The sequence below is a fragment of the Carcharhinus amblyrhynchos genome, chromosome 7, assembly GCF_965287045.1.
Source record: "Carcharhinus amblyrhynchos chromosome 7, sCarAmb.v2.hapA, whole genome shotgun sequence".
In the NCBI taxonomy this organism is placed as follows: domain Eukaryota; kingdom Metazoa; phylum Chordata; class Chondrichthyes; order Carcharhiniformes; family Carcharhinidae; genus Carcharhinus; species Carcharhinus amblyrhynchos.
In genome coordinates, this window is record NC_137330.1 from 89,086,597 (window position 1) to 89,110,661 (window position 24,065).

At 41.5% G+C, this 24,065-nt stretch overlaps 1 protein-coding gene across 12 annotated transcripts in view; it reads left to right on the forward strand.

The window, feature by feature from the left end:
* The window catches only part of eya4 (EYA transcriptional coactivator and phosphatase 4), a 417,250-nt gene that overhangs the window by 213,121 nt on the left and 180,064 nt on the right, over nt 1-24,065 (forward strand). For all 12 annotated transcript variants that reach the window (XM_080192745.1, XM_080192744.1, XM_080192747.1 and 9 more), the window contains one exon: nt 20,415-20,464. In XM_080192745.1, the coding sequence (XP_080048871.1) occupies nt 20,415-20,464 (50 nt within the window). The remainder of the gene's footprint in view (nt 1-20,414; nt 20,465-24,065) is intronic.

Genomic DNA, 24,065 nt, shown 5'->3' on the forward strand with positions numbered 1-24,065 from the left:
TCCGAGCCACTGGTTTGTTGTGTTTTGTATATTGTGAGCCTGACAGTTTGGATAGGGCTGCTATCTCAGTGGATAAATCTTACATCAAAACTCCAAGACCTGTGAATATTTTTAGCTGGAAATGCATGAAAATTAATTGGAACATTGAATTATGTGCCGTAAACCCCATGAGATTGTATGATATGTATCTAATTGAGCATGAAGATGAATAGCTCACACAATACTGCTTTAAGGCCATTAGGCTGAATTGATATGTCTTCTTGAAATCAGTTAGAAGATGTTTTATATTATTGGGATGTCTTTGTTTTTTGGAAAGAAGACTTCACTATCTCCCTGTTTGTATCGTACTTTCTCAGTGATAGAGAAATTTGTATTTGTGCTACATAAAACATGCCAAGGCTCATATCGGAACCGATGGATATAGTTATACGTACAAAGGAGTAACTTACCTATCTTGGTCCACTGCAGATGAGGAATGCATTTTTTGTAGCATTTCTTAAAATTAAGTTCTACAAAGGATGGAATTGCACACTCGTGCATATACATTATTACATAATTATTTGTAATAGTCAGTACATGGCAATATTTAGGATGCGGTGGTGATGGGATGTCACTATATTCCAGTCCTTCTGCTCATTGTACTTGTTTGATGATTCTAAATTTTATGAAATTCCAGGAAAATTAAGGAGCAGCCAACTGAGTGCCAACCTATGCCCACTACCACTCCCCCTTTGCTTTTATACCTTTTTCTTTATTCATCCATGGGATATGAACATCACTGGCTGGCTGGCATTTATTGCCCATCCTTCGTTGCCCTTGTTCAGAAGGCAATTGAGACTCAACCACATTGTTGTCGCTCTGGAGTCACATGTAGGCCAGACCAGATAAGTATGGCAGATTTCCTTCTTTAAAGGATATTAGTGAGCCAGATGGGTTTTTCCATCAATTGACAATGATTTCATGGTCATTAGTAGATTCTTAATTCCAAGTATTTTTTATTGAATTCAAATTCCACCATCTGCCATGGTGGGATTCAAACCCAGGTCCCCAGAACATTTGCTGAGTTTCAGGATCTAGTATTGATTGCTTATTAATATTGAAATGGGTAAGATCTGTTTGGCCCCAGAATTTCACAGATGAGTCTGCAGTCAGGTTGCCATTTTGCTTTTCTTTTATGTACTTTGCCACAGTTTTTGTACAAAATACAACAGGTGCAAGTAATTTTGTCACTAGGGTAACTGGGTGGCGTGGTATAACAGTCAACCCATTCCCACTGGATTTCCACTCCAGCCTAAAGTGAAAATTGAGTTTCTGACCCCTTTTATACCAAGAAATAATGCAAAATAAAATATATGCAAAATAAAGAATTTGCAGTTAATAACTTTATTTTACCAACATTAAGATACCAGACAGATTTTCATTTTCAAATCTTGAAATTATTATGTTAAGAATATCCAGAAAGATTTTTCTCATTTTCTTTCTCTATGATTTGCATAATTGGCATTGAAACATCACTCTTTGGCGCATTAGGAAGCAATGACCCTTATTCTGGTAAGGTAGTATTATCTGTCATTAAGTACTTGTTCTTTAGAGAGATCCAGGGCAGAATTCTCCCATTGAGGACTACGTCCTGTAGCAGCGGTAGGGATTGGGAGTGTTTACTGCTGCATAGGCTAACAGGAAACCACATCATATCTTCCATCCCTGGGGTAATTAATTATGCATCTGGGGATTTTCCGCCATCTCCCGCAGCAGGCAAGCTTGATGGTGCGTACCCAGGTGCCATATTAATAAGGTGCCCGCAATGTTGCTCGCTGATCCACCATTGGAGAAAGAAAATGTACCTCCTTTAGAAAAAAAGACGAAAGAAGATGTATCTCCTGAAGAAAGAAGGTAGACATCCAGCAACATCCAGTCAAAAAAGACAGAGGGTAGCAGTGGAAGCGTGTGTTTCTGAATGGAGAGCTGTGACGAGTGGTGTTCCTCAGGGATCAGTGCTGAGACCTTTGCTGTTTGTAATGTATATAAATGATTTGGAGGAAAATGTAACTGGATTAATTAGTAAGTTTGCGGGCGACACAAAGATTGGTGGATTTGCGGATAGCGATGAGGACCATTAGAGGATAGAGCAAGATATAGATCAGTTGGAGACTTAGGCAGAGAGATGGCAGATGGAGTTTAATCCAGACAAATGTGAGGTAATGCATTTTGGAAGGTCTAATATAGATAGGAAATATACAGTAAATGGTAGGAGAATTGATAGGCAACGGGATCTGGGTGTACAGATACATTGAAAGTGCTAATGCAGCTGGAGAAGGTAGTCAAGAAGGCATACAGCACGCTTGCTTTCATTGGCCAAGGTATTGAGTTTAAAAATTGGCAAGTCATGTTGACGCTTTATAGAACCTTAGTGAGGCTGCACTTGGAATATAGTGTTCAATTCTGGTCGCCACACTACCAGAAGGATGTGGATGCTTTGGAGAGGGTACAGAAAAGATTTACCAGGATGTTGCCTGGTATGGAGGGCATTAGCTATGAGGAGAGTTGGAGAAACATGGTTTGTTCTCACTGGAGTGACGGAGGTTGAGGGGATGCCTGATAGAGATCTATAAGATTATGAGAGGCATGGACTGAGGGTATAGTCAGAAGCTTTTTCCCAGAGTGGAAGAGTCAATTACTAGGGGGCATAGGTTTAAGATGCAAGGGGCAAGTTTTAAAAGAATGTACGAAGAAGATTTTTTACACAGAGAGTAGTGGGTGCCTGGAACCTGTTATCATGGGAGGTAGTGGAAGCAGATACAGTAGTGAGTTTTAAGGGGCGTCTTGACAAGTACATGAATGAGATGGGAATAGTGGGATTTGTTCCATGAAAGCATAGGGGGTTTTAGTTAAGTCAGGCAGCTTGGTTAATGCAGACTTGGAGGGCCGAAGGGCCTGTTCCTGTGCTGTAATTTTCTTTGTTCTTTGTTCTTTTGTTCTATTCTTGAGGCTAGAAGATGGACCACCTCAACAACACTAAAGCAGGAAGATCAACCTTAAAGAAGCTCCCCCCACCTACAGCTGCAGAAGTCCAGGGTTGCTGGACCACGTTAACAAAGAACAAAAACAGCCTGGGAAACAGGCCCTTCAGCCCAACGAGCCCGCGCCGCCATTTTAACATTACCAGTCCCCCCTCCACCCATGACCCTTATCTATGCTAATAGCATTCCACATTGAGGCATTCAGACATTTCTGAACTAATGTGTTTTCCTTCAGGCATAATGGAGAGTCAAGCATGGGGAGAGAAGATTCTGGTCCAGCCTTCATTTGCATACAATTAGCAGGCTGAAAATCTGTTTCATGCTGTCCACTTTCAGGATTCCCAATCCGTCATGGCTGGCACCATTGGAAGATCCCATTCTGAGTTCACACTGGTGTTGAAACCATTGGGTGTCCTGCCAAATTCTTACTCTCCCCCATCCCTCACCAAGACATATTCTGGATGTCCATGCTGTAGATTGTTGTATTAGTATGAAATGATCACTCACAGCTATTGCTTTAGAAAAACATTGTGAAATGCAGTCTTCCAGTGCAGGCCTCACTCATTCGGACTGCCTGATAAACCATGGGCTGTTTTTTTTAAATCCCTTGAGAAAATCAGTGTGATAGTACAGAATTGAATTGATACTTTATAAGATTTCACTTTTCATTATTGTAATGTGAGAATTCCAGGAGTTTCCTTTCAGATGATCCAACGCACAACTAGATAGACTCCAGTCCACTCAAATCTCGCACCTAATGAATACAAGCAGGATATGAATTATTTTTTTCTCTTTCAGCAGTCCAACTATAGCCTTAGTATTATTATTAAGTATTATTAATCCAAATATTATTGAGTAGAATTTTATCTTTACCATTTGAGTGATTTAGAAATCACTGAGCAAAGAGCTAAATTAAACAATGTGAATTTACACACCCAAATAGGGTCAGTACAGTGGCATAGTGGTTAACACTGCTGCCTCACAGTGCCAGCAACCCAGGTTCAGTTCCAAACTAAGCTCACTGTCTGTGCAGATACAGTAGTGACTTTCGGTAGGGCATGTTCTCCCCATGTTTGTGTGGGTTTCCTCCGAGTGCTCCGGTTTCCTCCCACGCAGACATGCTGGTTAGGTGCTTTGGCCATGCTAAACTCTCTCTGTCTACCCAAATAGGTGCCGGAGTGTGGCAACTAGAGGATTTTCACAGTAACTTCATTGCAGTGTTAATATAAGCCGACTTGTGACAATAATAAATAAACTTTAAATATAACTTGTCAGATTTTGTTTGCATTATTTCTTTTCTTACACCTGTACAGCAAAGACAAAAATACAACTCTGAAGGATACTTATGTAAGCTGGGTTCAGTTACTGACATTTTTACCTCTGAATCAGTAGACCAAGTTGAGTGAAAAGAACACTGCAGAAGGCCAAGACAGATTTATTTATTCCTAAATCTGTTAGAGATTAATCTCCTGCCTGAGGCCAGCAGAAACAGCATGGATGGTAAGAGCATAAGTTAGTGGCAAGAGGCTGCTGTCAAAGACCCGTAATTGGTGGTGGTGGTGGGAGGGTGCTGGTTTGTGCAGAATCCATCTAGCTAGTTCACCCCTGATCCTGTGAGATTTAATCTTTTATACCAGCCTTCCATGAGGGATCTTATCAAATGCTAAAAAGTGGATGAAAAACCAGCAGGTCAAGAGAAGAGACATGCCAGGGGTTGTCAGTGGCAAAATGCTGAGTAGCAGAACTGCTGTTTTTTATACATTTCCCTCTCCTTCTTAAGCACTAGGCACCTTTATGATGAATCCATTTCTAGTTTTCTGGTTATATGTTCATAACACCTCCCCCCTCCCCACCCCTTGAGACATTAAATAAGAGAAAACATAGAACTTATTTATTGGCAACCTCCAGTCTCTCTACTGCTAACTCTGGTACAAGAGACCCAATATTATGCCGTCCTTGTTATCACAGAGATGCTTCATCTGTGGACTATATTCTTGGAGAAATATACCATGAAGCATTAATCTCTGGTTCGTATTTTTGATCCTGTGCAAGAACACTAGTGGATTGTGGTCAGTAAAAACCACTACAGGATAAGCAGCACCTACGTACACCTCAAAGTATTAAAAGGCAAGAGGCGATGAAAGAGTTTCTTTTTCAATGGTTGGATAGTTTCACTGGTGTTTATTAAACTCCTCAGCGAAGTAGCAAACTAGGTGATGGATACCCACTCCATCCTCCTGTAAAAGCATCGCACCAGCGCCCACATCACTGGCATCAACAGTGAGTTTAAAGGGCTGGTAAACTTAGGGGCAGAGAGCACAGGAGCCCTGCTAAGAATTGTTTTAGCCCATTCAAAAGCTTCTTGACAGCTCTCTGACTACTCAAGCTTGGTTCCAAGGTAGCTTTTATCTGTTAATGTTCCAACCACCAAGGAAAAGTTCCTACATAAATCCTTGTAATATTCTGCCAATCCAAGGAATCTTCACAGCTCCTCACGACTCAGGAAACTGATCAGTGGCTTCTATTTTAGCTGATGCAGGACAAATCTTGCCTCGACCCACAACTTTTCCAAGGTAAGTTACAGTCGTCTTGCCAAACTCACACTTAGCTAAATTGACAGTGAGGTTAGTTTTCACCAAACAGTCAAAAAGAAATCCGATCTGCTGTATGTATTTTGCCCATGTTGTACTGTACACAATTACATCATCAAGATACACCTCATACACATGCAATCCAGATAGTACCTGACTGATCTATCTCTGAAATGTTGCCTGGGGATTTCTCATACCATCAAAGGCCATGACTCATACTCTATGAACGGTATGTTTTGTCTGTGTAGCTCGCAATAAACTGTACTTTTCACTATATCCCAATACATATGACAATAATAAATCAATTCTATTCGTTTCAATGAAACAATCCTTCACGATTCACAAATGCAGTCTTTTGCATGTTCCATATGGGGGACTAGCCAGTAACGTTTTAACAGGTTAGATTTGCTAACATACTTAGCAGGACCAATTTGATCAATACAACTGTCCATCTGTGGAAGAGGCTTTAGGGCGGTGCAGTGGACAGTGGTTAGCACTGCTGCTTCACAGCTCTAGGGACCCAGGTTCGATTCCCGGCTTGGGTCACTGGCTGTGTGGAGTTTACACATTCTCCTCGTGTCTGCGTAGGTTTCCTCCCACAGTCCAAAGATGTGCAGGTTAGGTTGATTGGCCATGCTAAAATTGCCCTTAGTGTCCTGCGATGCTTAGGTTAAAGGAGTTAGTGGGTAAAATATGTAGGGATATGGGGTTAGAGCCTGGGTGGGATTGTGGTCAGTGCAGACTCAATGGGCCAAAAGGCTTCTTTCTGTACTGTAGGGTTTCTATGATTCTATGATTTCTATGATTCTAATAGTTTGCTTTGATCAAACCCAGCTTGCAGGTGCAGCAGGTGGTCAGGAAGGCGAATGGGATGCTGGCCTTCATAGCGAGGGGGATTGAATATAAAAGTAGGGAGGTCTTGCTGCAGCTGTATAGGGCATTGGTGAGGCCGTAGCTGGAGTACTGTGTGCAGTTTTGGGCGCCGCACCTGCGCAAGGATATTTTGGCCCTGGAGGGAGTGCAGAGGAGGTTTACTAGGCTGATACCGGAGTTGAGGGGATTGAGCTATGAGGAGAGACTGAATAAACTAGGCTTGTACTCGTTAGAGTTTAGAAGAATGAGGGGAGATCTCATTGAGACGTATAAGATGATGAATGGGATGGATAGGATAGAGGTGGAGAGACTCTTCCCGCTCAAAAAAGACAGTAGGACTAGGGGGCACAGCCTCAAGATAAAGGGGAGGCGGTTTAGAACGGAGTTGAGGAGGAACTTCTTCACTCAAAGGGTGGTGAATCTCTGGAATTCTCTGCCCGTTGAAGTGGTGGAGGCTGCCTCGCTAAATATTTTTAAGAAGCGGGTTGATGGGTTCTTGATAAGAGAGGGGATTAAGGGTTATGGGGAGAGGGCGGGAAAGTGGAACTGAGCCACGACAGATCAGCCATGATCTTATTGAATGGCGGGGCAGGCTCGAAGGGCTAGATGGCCTACTCCTGCTCCTATTTCTTATGTTCTTAAAGCATTTACCTTTTGGTAATCAGTACAAAAATCTACAAGTACCATCAGGTCTAGGCACCAGTAAACAGTGCGGTCTAATCACTGTAGCAGCATTCAATTATGCCATGTTCAAGCATGTATGTTACCTCTTCCTTGAGATGTTTCCTTTTTTCAGGACTCATGCAATAGGCATGTTGCTTAACAGCTGTGGCATTACCAATGCCAATATCATGATGCACAAACTCTTGTTCTTCATGACACGCTAGAAATAATTTACGATTGAAGAGTTTCAACCAGTTTAGTTTGTTTCACCAAAATGTTTCAGTGGAAACTCCAAATGATTTAAAATCTCAGAGTGAAGTAACTTATCCTCTGGTCCACCTTGAAGAACCATGGAAGAATCTGGCTCCTCCATGTCCAATGTGTCTACATGACATACTAAAGTAACAGGCCTCTTCACTAAAACCCATCTCAAATCTCTGAACTAGGACCCTAGTTCCTGTGGACAACTCCTCAGGCAATGACAAAACCTCTTCCAAAATGAAAAACTGGGCTGCACCAGTATCCCTCAACATCGTAACTGGTTGGGAAACATTCTCATCTTAACAGGATAAAGATACTGCTGCTTCTAAAATAAGTAGCTCATGCTCTTTGAGAATTGGCAGCTTAATTCCACTATCTTAACACTTCACAAAGCAAATCGTCCAGCCCGCATACCTGTATTTTCACCACAGCCACCCCTTTGGAAGATTGCTTTTTCTTTTATAGGGTCCAACACTTGGTCAATTTATGCCCCTTTTTACAATACAAGCAAGCTAGTTTCTGTTTAGCTCCCAAATCCTTCTCCCCAGGTGTTTCCACTGCCTTTCCCTTTTCAACAACATGTTAGATGTGCTTTTTGTGTTATGCTTCATACCATCCCGTGAAGAGAGTGTTTCTTCAGAAAACTCCCCTTGTCGATCAGCACGTACTCATCAGCTACTTGAGTGGACTCAAGAACTTTTTGTTCATTTAAATAAGTAGCCAAGCCATCAGGTAGAAAGACTCCATCTAAATTCCTCCTTAAGCTCTCAGTTTTTTAAAGTCAGAATTTATTTCCTGAGAGTCACACCATCTGTCAAAGAGGGTTTCTTTCTCTCTGGCAAATTCAACTTAAGCTTGGCCCTCCTGCTCGCTATAGTTTCTAAACAGCTGTCTATATGCTTCAGAAATAAACTGGTAAGCTCTCATATAGCTGCTTTAATGTCTTCACAGTGCAAAAGTTGCCCTGCGGGCAAGGCTGAATAAGCTCTCTGAGCTTTACCAGTCAGCACACATTGCAATAAAACAGCCCAAATTTCCCTTGACCATATCAAATTCAGTGCCACTTTTTCAAAGTACAAAATTATTCACTTCTTTTTCCTCAAAAGGAGGCATCAGTCTAATATGTCTGATAACAACAAAACTGGATTTGAGAGCTATCTGGCCACCTGCACCCAATTCAAGCTCTTTCATTGGCACTGCTTTACCCACTCTAATTTACATACTTCCAAGATTCTTTATACAACTCTAACTTCTGTCTTTCCGATTTCTTCTCTTGATCTCAGCTTTGTCTTCCAACTTCAATTTCTTCATTACTATTTTTTTCACTCTCAAGTCTCCTTTTTCATTAAACTGCAACTCAATTTCCTACTTTGTCAGGGCAGCCTTCCTTGATTTGATTTGATTTATTATTGTCACATGTATTAACATACAGTGAAAAGTATAACTTGCACACAATACCATTCATAGAGAAGGAAATAAGAGAGTGCAGAATCTAGTGTTACAGTCATAGCTAGGGTGTAGAGAAAGATCAACTTAATGCAAGGTAAGTCCATTCAAAAGTCAAATGGCAGCAGGGCAGAAGCTGTTCTTGAGTTGGTGGTACGTGACCTCAGATTTTTGTATCTTTTTCCCAACAGAAGAATGTGGAAGTGAGAATGTCCAGGGTGCATAGGATCCTTAATTATGCAGGTTGCTTTGCTGAGACAGCAGGAAGTGTAGACAGTGTCAATGGATGGGAGGCTGGTTTGCGTCATGGATTGGGCTACATTCACGACCTTTTGTAGTTCCTTGTGGTCTTGGACAGAGCAGGAACCATACCAAGCTGTGATACAACCAGAAAGAACGCTTTCGATAGTTTACTTGTAAAAGTTGCTGAGTGTCGGAGCTGACATGCCAAATTTCCTTAGTCTTCTGAGAAAGTAGAGGCATTGGTGGGCTTTCTTAACTATAGTGTCAGCATGGGGGGACCAGGACAGATTGTTGATGATCTGGACACTTAAAAACTTGAAGCTGTTGACCTTATCTACTTCATCCCCGTTGATGTTGACAGGGGCATGTTCTCCTTCACGCTTCCTGAAATCGGTGACAATCTCCTTCCTTTTGTTGACATTGAGGGAGAGATTATTGTTGCTGCACCAGTTCACCAGATTCTCTGTTTCATTCCTGTACTCTGTCTCATCATTGTTTGAGATCCGACTCACTATGGAGGTGTCATCAGCAAACTTGAAAATCGAATTGGAGGGGTATTTGGTCGCACAGTCATAGGTATATAAGGAGAACAGTAGGGGGCTGAGAACACAGTCTTGTGGGGCACTGGTGTTGAGGATGATTGTGGAGGAGATATTGTTGCCTCTCCTTACTGATTGTGGTCTGTGGGTTAGGAAGTTCAGGATCCAGTTGCAAAGGGAGATGCTGAGGCCCAGGCCATGGAGTTTGGAGATGGTTCAACTCAAGCTGTTGAAGGTGTTCAAGACTATCATCTCCCAGCCAATGCTTGTGCTTAAACCAATTCTATTTTCTATTTAATACCAGAATGATTTATTTTTACTTGGTGATGATCAGCAATGCCAGTGAACTGAACTTTCATGACCTCACTAAATTGCTCCAACATTGGATTGGTAATAAATTCATCAAATACAAAAACCATGTTCCCTTAACACAAACTAATCAAATCGCATGCCTTAAATAGGGAGTCTTGTGCATCAAACAGATGAATAGGATGTTGCAGAAAAGTAAAAACAATTAACAGGATGCAACTTGAATTCAAGTAAGCATTATGAACAACACAAATCAAGTTAATTGCCATCAAATGCAACCAGCAGTTAATATCACCATTTCAGACGAGCCCCCAATTTTGTTACAGTCCATCATTCCTGTGTGGAGTAGCAGAATTAACATGATCTATCATTAATTTTAGTTAGTTACAGCCCAGAACTTTCAGGAAGTTTTCTGCATGCAGACACAGGCTATTCCAAACTTATTGGCACCCCGGCCATAACAAAAAAGGAAAAGGTGGGCAGAGAATTTTGTTAAGGAAATCAGTCAGTTGATAATGGTTTTACTTGTCAAGAACGTCCAGAGAAGAATAAGGTAGGGGAGAGAGATTGAAGAGATTAAGAAGACAAATACCTTAGTAAATACCAAAACAAACAGAGACAGGATGCAAAACGACAACTCGGGTGCATCGAACCAACGTCTGTGAGGCCGTCCAATCCAAGTGCACCCAACAAATCAACAGCAAAATAAGAAAAAATAATCTGAAAAATATGCACTTCTGCCTCAATAGTGAGGCGGTTGCCAATAAATAGAAAATGTTGTTCGCCCGTCGTCATTGATGAGGACCACGACACCATTAGTCATTTTGAGGCTGGATGCGATGTTTCCAAAGATGACTGATCAGGCCAATTTGGGCATGGAATGTCCTGGCAGATATTGGACAGACTTGTGTAGGCACTGTAATTGTTGCGCTGGTGGCTCTGGACTTGCACAGCTCGTGCTTAAGTTGTGCTTCAGCAATGCGCCTTGCTTCGTAAGCTTGACAGCCCTTGTGGATGAGGCAGCACCAGATAGGGCGGTTTTGTGCCTGCGTTTTCCAGGCGGTCGTGTCTAAGTCAGGCAACTTCAGGGAGGTCTTGAGTGTGCCTTTGTAACATTTCTTCTGCTCTCCATGTGAGTGTCTCCCAGCAAAGAGTTCCCCAAAAAGGAGCTGCTTGGGTATGCGCTCGTCTGACATACGAATGACATGTCCTGCCCACCGGATCTGCGCTTTCATCAGCGGTGTGTGGACTGATGGTAGACTTGCTCTAGAGAGAAATTGAGTGTCTGGTACTTTGTCTTGCCATGTCATGCATAATATTCTGCGAAGACAAGTCATTTGGAAATGATTGAGCTGTCTTGCATGCCTTTGATATAGGGTTCACGTTTCACAGGGATACAGGAGGGTAGTGAGTACCACAGCGCTGTAGACCTTCAGGTTTGTTGCTGGGCTGATTCCTCGATGTTCCCATACAGTGGAGCGCAGTCTGCTGAAAGCAGAATTTGCCTTTGCTATTCTGCAGTTAACTTCTGTATCAGTAGTCACACTTGGGAGAGGGTGCTGCCAAGATAAGTGAACTGGTCCACAGCCTTTGATTGTGATTATGGGTTCTGTGTACAGTGCATGAGGAGCAGGCTGGTGCATGACTTTGGTCTTTTTAATGTTGATGCTGAGTCCAAAGTTATCACAAGCTGTGGAAAATTTGTCCATTCTGACTTGGATCTCTGGCTCTGAGCCAGTATACAGGGAGCAGTCATTGGCAAAGAGGAAGTCTCTCCGAACAGTCTCCTTCACTTTGGTAATAGCTTGAAGTCTGCTCAGATTGAAGAGCTTCCCATCCAGTCTGTACTTGAGGCTGATTCCAGCAACACTGTCCTGAATGCATCATTCAGCATGGCAGTAAACATCATGCTGAACAGTGTGGGTGCGAGCACACAGCTCTGTTTGACGCCATTGGTGACTGGGAATGCCTCAGTGGATTCTCCGCCATCCAGTACTCTGGCCATCATGCCATCGTGGAACTGGCGTACCATCTGAATGAATTTGGGGGGGCAGCCAAACTTTGACATGATCCTCCAAAGGCCTTGTCGGCTGACAATGTCGAAGGCTTTTGCGAGGTCAACAAAGGTCGTGTAGAGCTCGCAATTCTGCCCCTGACACTTCTCCTGAAATTGGCGCGCAGCAAAAATCATGTCAATAGTCCCACAACCTTTGCAGAAGTCGCACTGTGACACTGGAAGCAGGCCCAGCTCCAGATGAGTGACCAGACGATTTAGCACCACTCTTGCGAGAGTTTTTCCTGTGATGGAGAGCAGCGAGATTCCTCGGTGGTTGTCGCATACTTGCTGATTGCCCTTCTTCTTGTAGAGGTGTACGATGGAAGCATCTTTGAGTTCCTGAGGAATGAATCCTTGCTTCCAAAAGGACTGGAACAACTCAGTGAGCTTCTTGATAAGTACAGGACCAGCAGCTTTGTAGATTTCTGCAGGTATGGTATCTGACCCTGGGGCTCTGCCACTGGATAGCTGACTGACAGCTTTCGTGACTTCGGCTACTACCAGTGAGTCATCCATGGTGCTGTTGATATTGACCTGGGTAATCCTGTTGTTGCCTGATCGTTAATAGATGACAGTCGGTTGAGGACAGCTTCAAAGTGTTCAGCCCATCTCTGCAGGATCTGAGCCCTCTCTGTACTGAGAGTTATACCATCTGTACTCAGGAGGGGTGAACTCCCAAGAGAGTGAGGTCTGTAGAGAGTGTTGAGGGCTTCATAGAACCGTTTCACGTCATTTCTGTCAGCGTATCCCTGTATTTCATCTGCCTTGGCACTCAACCAGGCATCCTGCATTGTACACAGTTTATTCTGGACTGTCCTGCGAGCACTGGTAAAAGCATTTTTCAACAAACGTAAATAAACATAAAAGAATGGATGAAAAACATGCAATCAAGAAAAGAGTCTTTTTCATTTGATTTATTATTGTCACGTATACAGTGAAAAATATTATTTCTTGCACACTACGCAGACAAAACATACTGTTCATAAAATATATAGGGGAGAAGGAAAGAATAGGGTGCAGAATATAGCGTAGTTCCATTTTAAAAGCACAGAACAGGAGCAAAAGATGAAATTAGAGGGTATGCTGGGGACAGCTTGCAAGAAGTCACCTTGTGCTGGTGCCATTTGGTTAAGTAACCTATAAAATACCAATTGTAGTCACTGGCAAATTGCTGAGCAGCACACCTGCTACTTTTTCCACATTTCTACCTCTTCCCCCTTCTTCTTACACACTAGGCAACTTTATAATGACCCCATTTCTAGTTTTCCGGTCACATGTTTGTAACAGTTAGCCTGTAGTTTGATCCCTAGGTACATCAATTTTGTCATTGTCAGGGTTTTTAAAATCTAGATTCACCTGTTGAATTTATAAAGTTGAATATTATAAAGCTGATTTGAAGGGAGGTTCAAAAAATCCAGTTGTTCCTCCACGTTCATGCCATCCTTGTATTGTTGACCCCCTCCTTTGACCCCTCGAAATTGTGCACGCTTGAATAATACAGGAAAGAATCCCTTTTTTTTCCCTCCCCTTATTCCCAACTCCCAAGAGTTTGCTTTCTCCACACAAACATCCTAACTGGATGAGGTCTGAGGAGTCTGGGTTCTATTCCAATTTTCTTCTCACACCTAGGCTGGAATTTTACGGTCTCACCCATCTCAGGAATCTGAGTGGACAAGGGCGGACAATGGAAAAGTCCATTGATCTCGGGGCGGGGGGGGGCGGGGGGGGGCGGATTTTACAGTTCCAGGATGAGCGAGGCAGTAAAATCCCACCCCTAGCGTTGCACTGAGACAGACTTTTTTCTGTTTCCACAGCTAGTTATTCCTGAAACAGCTGTGGAAACAGTCTGTTGCCAGAGGCTTATAGCTTGAGGTTCGCCACTTCACCTCCAGCAAGGCTGAGCAGGAGTCTCTCCGGCTCTTACTGCCTGCAGTTGGAAGTATTTTGCAGAATGATCGTGGAGGTGATATTGTTGCCTATCCTTACTGATTGCAGTCTGTGGGTTAGGAAATTCAGGATCCAGTTGCAGAGGGAGGTGCCGAGGCCCAGGCCATGAAGTTTGGAGATGAGTTCAACTCAAACTGTAGCTGAAGGTGTTCAAGACTATGATCTCCCAATCAATACTTGTGCTTAAACCAGTTTTACTTTATATTTAGTACCAGAATGATTTATTTTTACATTCCTTGGTCATCAAGTTCCAAAGCTTCTGGCTCAGGCAGGGACACTACTCACTGCGCCACAAGACTTCCTAGGAGGCAAAGTATTAGGGTACAAATAAGGTACAAATAGCAGTTCATGCCAAGATCCAAACTCAGCATTCCTTCTTCAGATGTATAGCATAGCCATTCATTTGAAACAATAAACTATAAAGTCTTGACTAAAGTATAATCATCCTTGCATAGTTGCTGCAAAATGCAGGATGTAAAATTAATACTTGCTTGCTATTTCTGCTTGCCAGAATTTATTGCTATGTTCTTGTTGATAAATACAGCCCTGGACATGACAAAAAGAATGAACTTTCATAATATACAAAATGGATTTGATGCATCAGAAGATGCTGCATTAGATTTTCCTAAGACTTCAAAGATATTTTATTCACTCCATGATATTTATTGAATTAACAGTCTTCCTGTGATTTGTGGAGTCAGAGTCTTTATTACACTTATCTATGCACACTATTCAATCTTCACAGTATTTCCCTCATACATCAAATTATACACATGAGGCTGAAATACTTGCCAGGCATTACAGAGTGAAGTACTGTACTCCTGAACAGTGCAGAATCTTGGCAAATGCCACTTGAAAAAGTATGTCTAACTAATGGACATTTATTTTCTTGCCATTTCAAAGATATCGGGTAGAATTTTTCTCTTTTTTTATGCGTTGTTTGGAGTGGGAAAAGCACAGGCCAGCCCAGCAGCTGCCTTGCCAGCTTTTCCCACCGTAACTTTTCTTTCTAAGTGTTTAAAATTAAGAGGAGGGTCTATCAGTGTCAAGCTGGCCAGGAGCCCAGTAATCACAACTCCTGACAGATCAGGACACACTTTTGAAAGGGCACCCCAATTTTAATTTTTTTTTGAAAAAGGATCCTCCCACCCCATCCCCCAAAGTGCATGGGGCACCCTCCCACCCAAACCTCACCAATGGAGAGCCCCCCAATGCCCCAAACCCCCCCCCAACCCCTTTCCCCAGCAACCAGTGGGCACTGCCTGAGCAGTGCCAGGGTACTGCCAGGCATATCCCTCCTACACCCTGGCCCCCCAAAAAAAGGCACAGGACCGCCTCCCCAGGTAACCAGATGTCAGTGCCTGAGCATTGCCAATACACTGCTCGGGCATGTCCGTTCCCCCCTCTGCGTCCTTTCTTTTTGCCAGGTCCCTGTTTATCAAGACCTGTTGTAAACCCTGCTGGTGTGACATCCTGCCGGTAGCTGGGAGTTCCTTATGTGGGAGGATAATGTAGTGGAGAAGCCCGCTCAGTGTATTTAAATGTGTGATAATGGGTTTACCTGCTTTTCATGGTGGGAACTCCATTGCATTATTGGGGTGGGGGGTGGGGGGAGGTGGTGGCGGTGGTGGCGGTGGAGGGGAGCAGGGAAAATCTTAATGGAAAATCCCACTGATGTAAAAGCTGTTTTGGAACTCTCGTTGGATTCTTCCCTACTTCTGCCTTTCCCACCTGCTTAAAATGGGGGTGGAAAATCCCTGCCATTTTGTTTTGAATATTGTATTAAAAATATGTTACAGATATCACAATTTGAGTTTTTTATGATCAATTGATAGTTCTTGATAACATATCATGGTTGATGAAAATATTCTTGAGCGTAGATACAATATTCAAAAGGAAACAATTATGCATTTGCATGTATATCCATGTTTACCTCGGGTTTGTCCAGAACAATCAGTGCAATTCCAATTCTGTTGCATTAGGTATGAAATGCAGTGAATGATTTCTGTTAACTTGTTCATGTACTTCATAGATAAATCAATTTTAAGAAATTTGCCACGTATGCACATGTTTATAAAAAAAAATGCATGTGTAATGAATTTGAACACACTGGTTTATTTTTAGTTGATAATATTAAATGGTTAACTTTTTCAACAACACAAACCACCGTTTGTAGTTTTGAAGCAAATCCTTCTGTATTGTCAAGAACGAATTGGTGATAAGAGACTGTTCCAGTGAACAAAAACTCCTCAGCTGGGTTCAGTGTCCCACAGCTGCACTGAAGGCAAAAAGTCAACAAGACTTCCCACTCCTGATCCTGATTTAGTGACATAAGAACATACAAAATTAATGAGCAGGAAAAGATTAATTAGTCTATTAAGTCTGCCCCACGCAAGGGCATGTTTAGTCACAATGCTGTAGCCATACAATCATACAATGCTGGATAGACCATCACGACGAGATACTATTGCTTATCTGTTGCCACCACCATTCCTGCCCCCAAGGCTGCAGCCATGAAATTTTTTAGGAGAGTTTAGTAAAATAGTGGGAAACAATCTAATTATCATAGAATTCCTACAGTGAACTAAGAGGCCATTCGGTCCATTGAGTCTGTACCAACTCCAATACTTCCCCGTAATCCCATGTATTTACCCGTTAATCCCCCTACCTACACACCTTGGCCCAGAAGGGACAATTTACCATGGCCAGTCCACCTAACCTGCACATCTTTGGAGTGTAGGAGGAAACCAGAGCACTCGGAAGAAACCCACGCAGACACGGGGGGAATGTGTAAACTCCACAAAGCCACCCAATGCCTGAATTGAATGCAGGTCCCTGGCGCTGTAAGGCAGCAGTGCTAATCCCTATGCTACCCTGCCACCTCAAAGTAGCCTTGTGAACAATTGGTGAGGAACAAGATTGTGGTCAGCTATGATGCTGCCCAATGAGCAACCAGCTTATCAACACTCACAATGTGGGATGTCACACAATGACCGAGTACTTGGAAATGTACAAGCAGCCAGTACGTTTCTTGAATGATAATCGTTTCTATTTTGTTAAGAGACAAATGAAAAAATATTCTTATCTCTGCTGCATGCCAAAGTAAGAGATGCTCCTGGGAATGATCTGCAAATATATTTTTTTAATGAAAGTTGCACCAAAAATCATTGAGAAATTTCATAGTGCATCATAAAATTATAGTTTGAATGTATACTGAAATTACAAGGTTTGGAAACAGGATGGATCTGCTGGTACATGAGGAAAAAATTAAGTTCTGCACTATCGTCTTTCTGCTTGAACAAATTCACAGAGTAATTCACCGAGCAATCTTAATATGAACTTACAAAATAGGAGAAGGAATAGACCATTTGGCCCCTTGAGCCAGCTCCACTGTTCAATAAGATTATGTCTGATCTGATTTGGGTCTCAATGCCATTTTCTTGTCTACCCTCGATAACCTTTGTCTCACATGTTTGTCAAGGATCTACCTACCTTTACCTTAAAAAATATTTGATGACCTTGCCTCAGCAGCGCTCTGAGCAAGAGAGTTCCATGGGATCACAGTCCTCTGAGCGAAAACAAATTTTCCTAATCTCCATCTTAAATGGGAGACCCTTTATTATTAAACAGTGTCCCCTAATTCTAGTCTCTCCCACAAGAGTAAACATATTCTCAAGGGCAGTTAGGGATGGCCAATAAATGCTGGCCTACCTGGAGACACCCATATCCCATTAATGAATTTGTAAAAAATCCACAATGCCAAATCCCCCCTCAAAACCTTACATGTTAGTAAGATTGCCTCTCATTCTTCTAAACTCCAATGGATACAGCCCCAACCTTCCAACTTTTCCTCACCTGGGGAGACAATGACCTAAGTGGTATTACCGCTAGACTATTAATCCAGAAACTCTTCTAATGTTCTGGGACCCAGGTTCAAATCCTGCTATGGCAGATGGTAGAATTTGAATACAATTTTAAAAATCTGGAATTAAGAATCAACTGACAGCCATGAAACCATTGTCGGAAAAATGCATCTGGTTCATTAATGACCTTCAGAGAAGGAAATCTGCCATCCTTAACCTGATCTGACTGACGTGACTCCAGAGCCACAATAGTGTGGTTGACTCTTAACTGCCTTCTGAACAAGGGCAACTAGGGATGGACAATAAACGCTGGCCAACCAGCAACACTCATGTCCCATGAATGAATAAAAAAATTCCCTCATCCCAGGAATTAGTTGGATGAATCTTCTCTGAATCACTACTATTGCAACTATGAGCTTTCTTAAATAAGGAGACCAAAACTTGACACAGCACTCTAGATGTGGCCTCATCAATGTCCTGCACAACTGTAGCAAAACGTCCCTACATTGATAATAAAAACAGAAAACGCTGGATAAACTCAGCAGGTATGGCAGCATCTGTGGAGAGAGAGATATTACTCTTTTACAGAACTTGTGTTAGTTTATCGAGCATTTCTGTTTTTATTTCAGATTTCTAGCATCCACAGTATTTTGCTTTAATCCCTACTTTGATATTCCCTTGAAGTGAAAGACAACGGCCAAAAGTTTTCTGTCTTGCCTGCCATCAGAATTGTAGCAGGCAAGACAGAAAATTTGGCGAACCATACAAAGGTCTGTTGTTGAGCTTAGGCGGGAATTTCCAATCTTGGTACTTGCGTGTCCAGGGAATCCCAACCAACATTTCATTTTGCCTTTCTAATCATTTACCATACCTACAGACTGATCTGTTGTGATCCATATACTAGGATATTCAGATCCCTCTGAACTGTAAAGTTCTGTGATCTCTCTCCATTTAGATAATGTATTGCTTTTCAATGCCTCCTGCCAAAATGGACAAGTTTACCTTTTCCCTATGTTATACCCATCTATTATATTCTGCGTCACTAAGTTCCCTTCTGAAAAGAATCTTCCCAATTATCATTTCTGTATCTTTGGAATAAAATTCCCTCGTGAGCCGCATAGCTGGGAGGGAATGAGTTTCCACAATGGGACAGAGAGATTGCACTAATTCCACTACACAATAAAGAAAATTAAAAATGACTTGTGCAACTGTGATGACCCAGATTAAAAATCTTTAGACATTTAAGAAGTATAACACTGCTAAATAATATAGTTGGTGCAGGGTTCAAAATTAATCCTTTGAGAAGTGCAATGCTGGAAAATTAAATGTTAAGTGCCACCATCTGGAATCTGCAACTGCACATTTAACTATAGAAATCAAATATTGCCCTCTGAATTCAATTCTTTCACAGACAGCACTGAAACCATTCCTCATTGATGAACTGAGCATTGAAATCCATTTACACTGTGTGGAGTTGTGGTATTTAGCCATTAGTTGACCACCAAACACACCAAAAAACAGTAGGGCTGGTATCTTCATGTACAAGAGATTCTTTAGCAGCAGGATATCTATATTCCTTTTAATTTCCTTTTGTTTTGCATGTTTTGTTCACTGCAATCTGCAGTCGAGTTAAGATCACCCCACAACCACACATGCACACATCTTTAAGGAGACCGTTTCTTGCTTGTGTTCTGTTTGGATCCTACATGTTTAGTTCTGGATTAATCCGCAGTGATTATACCTGTTCAACTTAGTGTTTTCTTAAGTTTTACAAGATCAAAAGAACAGAATGACCTCTCTGGTCCTGAAAATTCAGGCCTGAATGTTATGACCGTTCAGGCTGATGGGATTTTCCCATCCCACCACAGCGATGGAGATTTGGCTAGACTCCAAATTCCCTGACCTCACTCCAACGGGACCGAGGCAGGAATGACCGGTAAGATTACACCCTCAGTTTTTAAAAATTTAAGTCTAAATCTTTGCCATTAATTTAACTATCTCTATCCCTTTAAGGACTCCTAATGTCTTTGCAACTAACTTTCCTACCTATGTGTCATCAGCAAATTTTGCATTTACATATTCAGTTCCTTCATCCAAATAATTCATATAGATTGTAAATAGTTGAGGCTACAGCAATGACCCATGTGGCACTCCACCTCTTACGTCTTGCCAGCCTGAAAATGGCCCATTAATGCCTACTCTCTGTTCCCTGAAAATTAATCAATCTTCTGTTCACACAATATGTTACTCCCTGCCGCCATGAATTCCTATGGCTGTTCCAGTTAAGATGCAAGTTCAGAGCAAATCAAAAAGAAAGGCATAACTTGATTAGACAGTATAATTTTCTTCTTTTTGCATTTCATATTTCTATTAAGTTTGGGGAAGTGTGTTTGGAAGTGGATTTCGCTGTTTGGCATTATGTAATGCTGCTATAAAGATTTACGAAAGTATTTGATGGAGATCATTGTGAGCTTTACAATAACATAAAGACATATATTTGTGGATAATTCTTTCTCGTTAGCAATCTGAATACTGTACATGCATTTGATAAATGCTGTCATTACTCCATGAGATAAGTAATTGGTAGTGGTTTACTCTTGCAGGTAAAGAAAACACAGCCAGATTCAGATGTTACAGAGCCTCAGAACGCCAGGTAATTGAGCATTTCCATGTTTTAAAATCTTTAATATAAGTAAGCCAGATTTGCAGCCCATTTGCTAATGCAGAGTCATTAATTGAGAACTTGGCCCATTGTTAAACTGAAATCCAGTGCTTTCTCGTTCATTAAACAATCAAAATAATGCTTGCAGATGGAAAGTTTTAAAGCAAAGAAAATATTAAAATGGACTTGGAACCACCTTTGGGAGAATTTGTGGAGTGATATGGTGATATCAACAAATTCTTAGTTTTGACTCAAGCATTCAAGATGTAGATGCAATTAGCAAATCTGGGTCCTGGAATTTACCATCTTATAAAAGCAGTAAATGTTTTAATGTTAGCATTCAACTTTGCATGGCATGCTTGTAAAATTGAAATCAAAGGAAGCCAGTTTGTCTTTTACAGATGTCACCGAAATAAAATTTCTGTAACATTTCTGCAACAATTTGATTATTGTTTATACAGAAATAAATCATTGACTAAAACATTTTGGGCTAAGTTAAATAAAACTACTCAAGTACATATCTGAATTAAGATGCGAAATTGCAAGATTTTAGAATATTCCGGTACTTTATCTCACCTGCACAATGAACAAACTCTGACAATTGTTAAACTTTGAACTCTAGTAATGTAAAAATTCCAAACTGATGATCGAAATGCTATTATATCTGTTTTTTCAATTTTTTGTTTCTTATGTTTAATTGGAATGACTGATTCAGTGCTTGACTGCACCAGTTGATTTTTCAATAAATGAATAAACCTTTTCTTAAAAAGAAAATAGTTGTTTGGGTTTGGCATAAAAAAAATTGTCACTGAAATAATTTTTCCACATTTTCAGTGTACAATGGGATAATTTCAAGCGCTGTTCCTATTGTTGGCCTGTTCAGTTGATTACAGTTCAATAACCAATTAAAGCATAGAAATACAACATAACAAAGCACTATTTATTCACATTATTATCCAAGCACAGCATTTGGACCATCAGCTAAATTAAACTGATTCAGGTGTAAAATATTACTGAACTGTTTGTTTACTAATTGCACAACATATTCAGTGTAGGAAGTTTATTCCTAATTTGCTTTTACCTACTACTACTAGCTTCAGAAATTTAGTATATTAAACAGTTTAAATTTAGATTCAGTTGCAGACTGAGTGACTTGTTGGGTTGTTGTGGTATTAATATTACTGATAGACTATTTTTGTAGTAGCAGTCTGCAGAAGTCCTGATCCGAGCAAACCAGTTCATTTATCAGATCTCAGCCATATATCAGCCCTTCTCTTGTTACATAAATGCATTTGAAAATAGATGCAGATATAGAAAATATGCAGCAGAGTAATTTTTAATGGGCTGTGTGTTGCACATTATTGCAACAAGTAGTTTTTTTTTGTTCCAATTTAACCTTTAAAATGCTAATCACAGCTTTTATTGTGTTAATTACAAAGCAGAGAAACAGAAGTGACTAAACCATCCCTGGGTGGGTGGATCAGTAAACTTCACAGAATCACAAAATTGTTGCAGCACAAAACAGGCCATTCAGCCCATCATGTCTGCACCAGCTCTCCAAGGGAGCAATTTATCTAATCTCACTCATCTCACCTTCCCATAGTCCTGCTTCAGAAGGAAACTTCAAATCAATGTTATGTACCCTCACAGTCTTTGCCTCCTCAAATAATAAATTCATTACACACAGTTGATAAATGTAATAGCTTACTGAATAAACCATATTTCGTTATCTAAGTAACAGAAAACAAGACAACAGATTGCAGATAACTTTTGCCTGAAGTGTATTATTTGTTTTCCATCTGGCAGTGTGATGAATAGAGCAAGGATGTATTTATGTGCCTTATTTTTATAAATAATGTTGGCGCCATATACATGGTTTTGGAATGCAGAAACCTAATATAAGATAATAAATAGGAGCAGGAGTGGACCGTTCAGCCCAGCGAGCCTATCTGATTGTGGCGCTACCCCTACTTTCCTGATTGCTTCCCATAACCCTTGATTCCCTGGTTGATCAAAAATCTGTCTAATTCAGAATAGATTCAATGACCCAGCCTTGACTGCTCCCTGTGGAAGAGATTTTAAAAGACCAATGATCCGCTGAGAGAAGAAATTCTTGCTGATCTTCATCTATGCTAATATCCTATAGTGAAGGAAATCTCCTGTCCTTGCCTGTTCTGGTCTACTTGTGACTCCAGACCCACAGCAATGTGGTTGACTCTTAAAATACTCTCTGGGAAGGCCCAGCCAGCCACTCAGTTGTATCAGATCACTGCAGAGTTTCCAACCCCAAACCCAGTAATGACATTCAAGTGTACTTAAATCAGTTGCAATCCTGTTCTGCCCCACTCTGGGTGAGAACCCACTCGGGCCAGGTGTAGCGGGCCAGGATACCCACAAAGGGTTGGATGCTCAGCAAGAATCCCAATTTGGTCTTCTTATCCAATTCAATGGGCCACTGCGAAATCTGGCTGGGGCTAATAGCCTCAGGAAATTGCCCCATCGTCTATCCTATGCTCTAATGTCCAGAATTAATCTCCATCAGTTGCCACTCTGAATGAACGTATATTGCTCAAATTGCACAGCAGATTGGAGAGGTCAGGCCAGAATGGATAGGACAAGGAGGACAGGACCGGAGGGAAGGGTTTCCTGGAAAGTGGGTTGGGGGGGGGGTCAGAACTCGATGGGAGACGTGAGGCCAGTGGAAGGTGCCGTTGGAGCAGAGGGGGTGGTCAGAGCAGAGTGCAGAGATGGTGGTCATGTTGGACAGGAGGTGGGAAGGTTAGATCAGGGTGAAGGTGGTATAGTGGATCCCTTGGGGATGTTATGTGCATGCGGGCTGTCCTGAGCGAGGCTGGGTTTGGCTGTTTAGGTAGCTGCTCTTGAGTTAGAAATGTGTTTTTCCTTCTAACTTTCAAAGGGTAAAGCAGAGTCATCCAGAGTTAGCAATTTAAATCACTTCTGTCAGATGGTTCTCAGTCCAGTGCAATTGTCTGGTGAAATTAGCACTTCTGGGCAATTACTGTGTAAACCCTTATGTGGGAACTTCCTCAATAGGTTCCCCAGCGCATCATTGGGGTACCCCCAAATATAACCCTGGGGAACCAAGAAGTTATGGGCCAATATGAGTTAAACATGAATTAACAGGCAAATTGTGGTTGAATATAAACTATAAATTGCACCTTCAATGGCAGATACAACAAAGTTAGATATTATGAATTGGCTCGGCAGTCCACTCAGATTTTGGTGATCACATTTAATCACAAAACTCTTCAAACCCTATCTTCTTCTTGAGGAATTTCAGCTCCTCTCTAGTTGGTTGTCAGCTGCATTGGGAATTAGACAAGCTCCTAGACAAAGTTCCATGGACACAGTCTTCACTGAAAATGCCACACATCAACAGAATCTGCTCAACTCGATCTGGATGGCATAGATCCACTACCATTATCTTCAATTGACAGAAACAGCTATCGCAACTTATTCACTTTGCCCATTCTCGAGTTTTGAGTCTAGTCTCTTTTTTTTGATTTTTCTTCGGTTTGTCTGCTGTGCTCCTGTGAACGCACCAACTACTACTACATAGTGTGGGCTGATC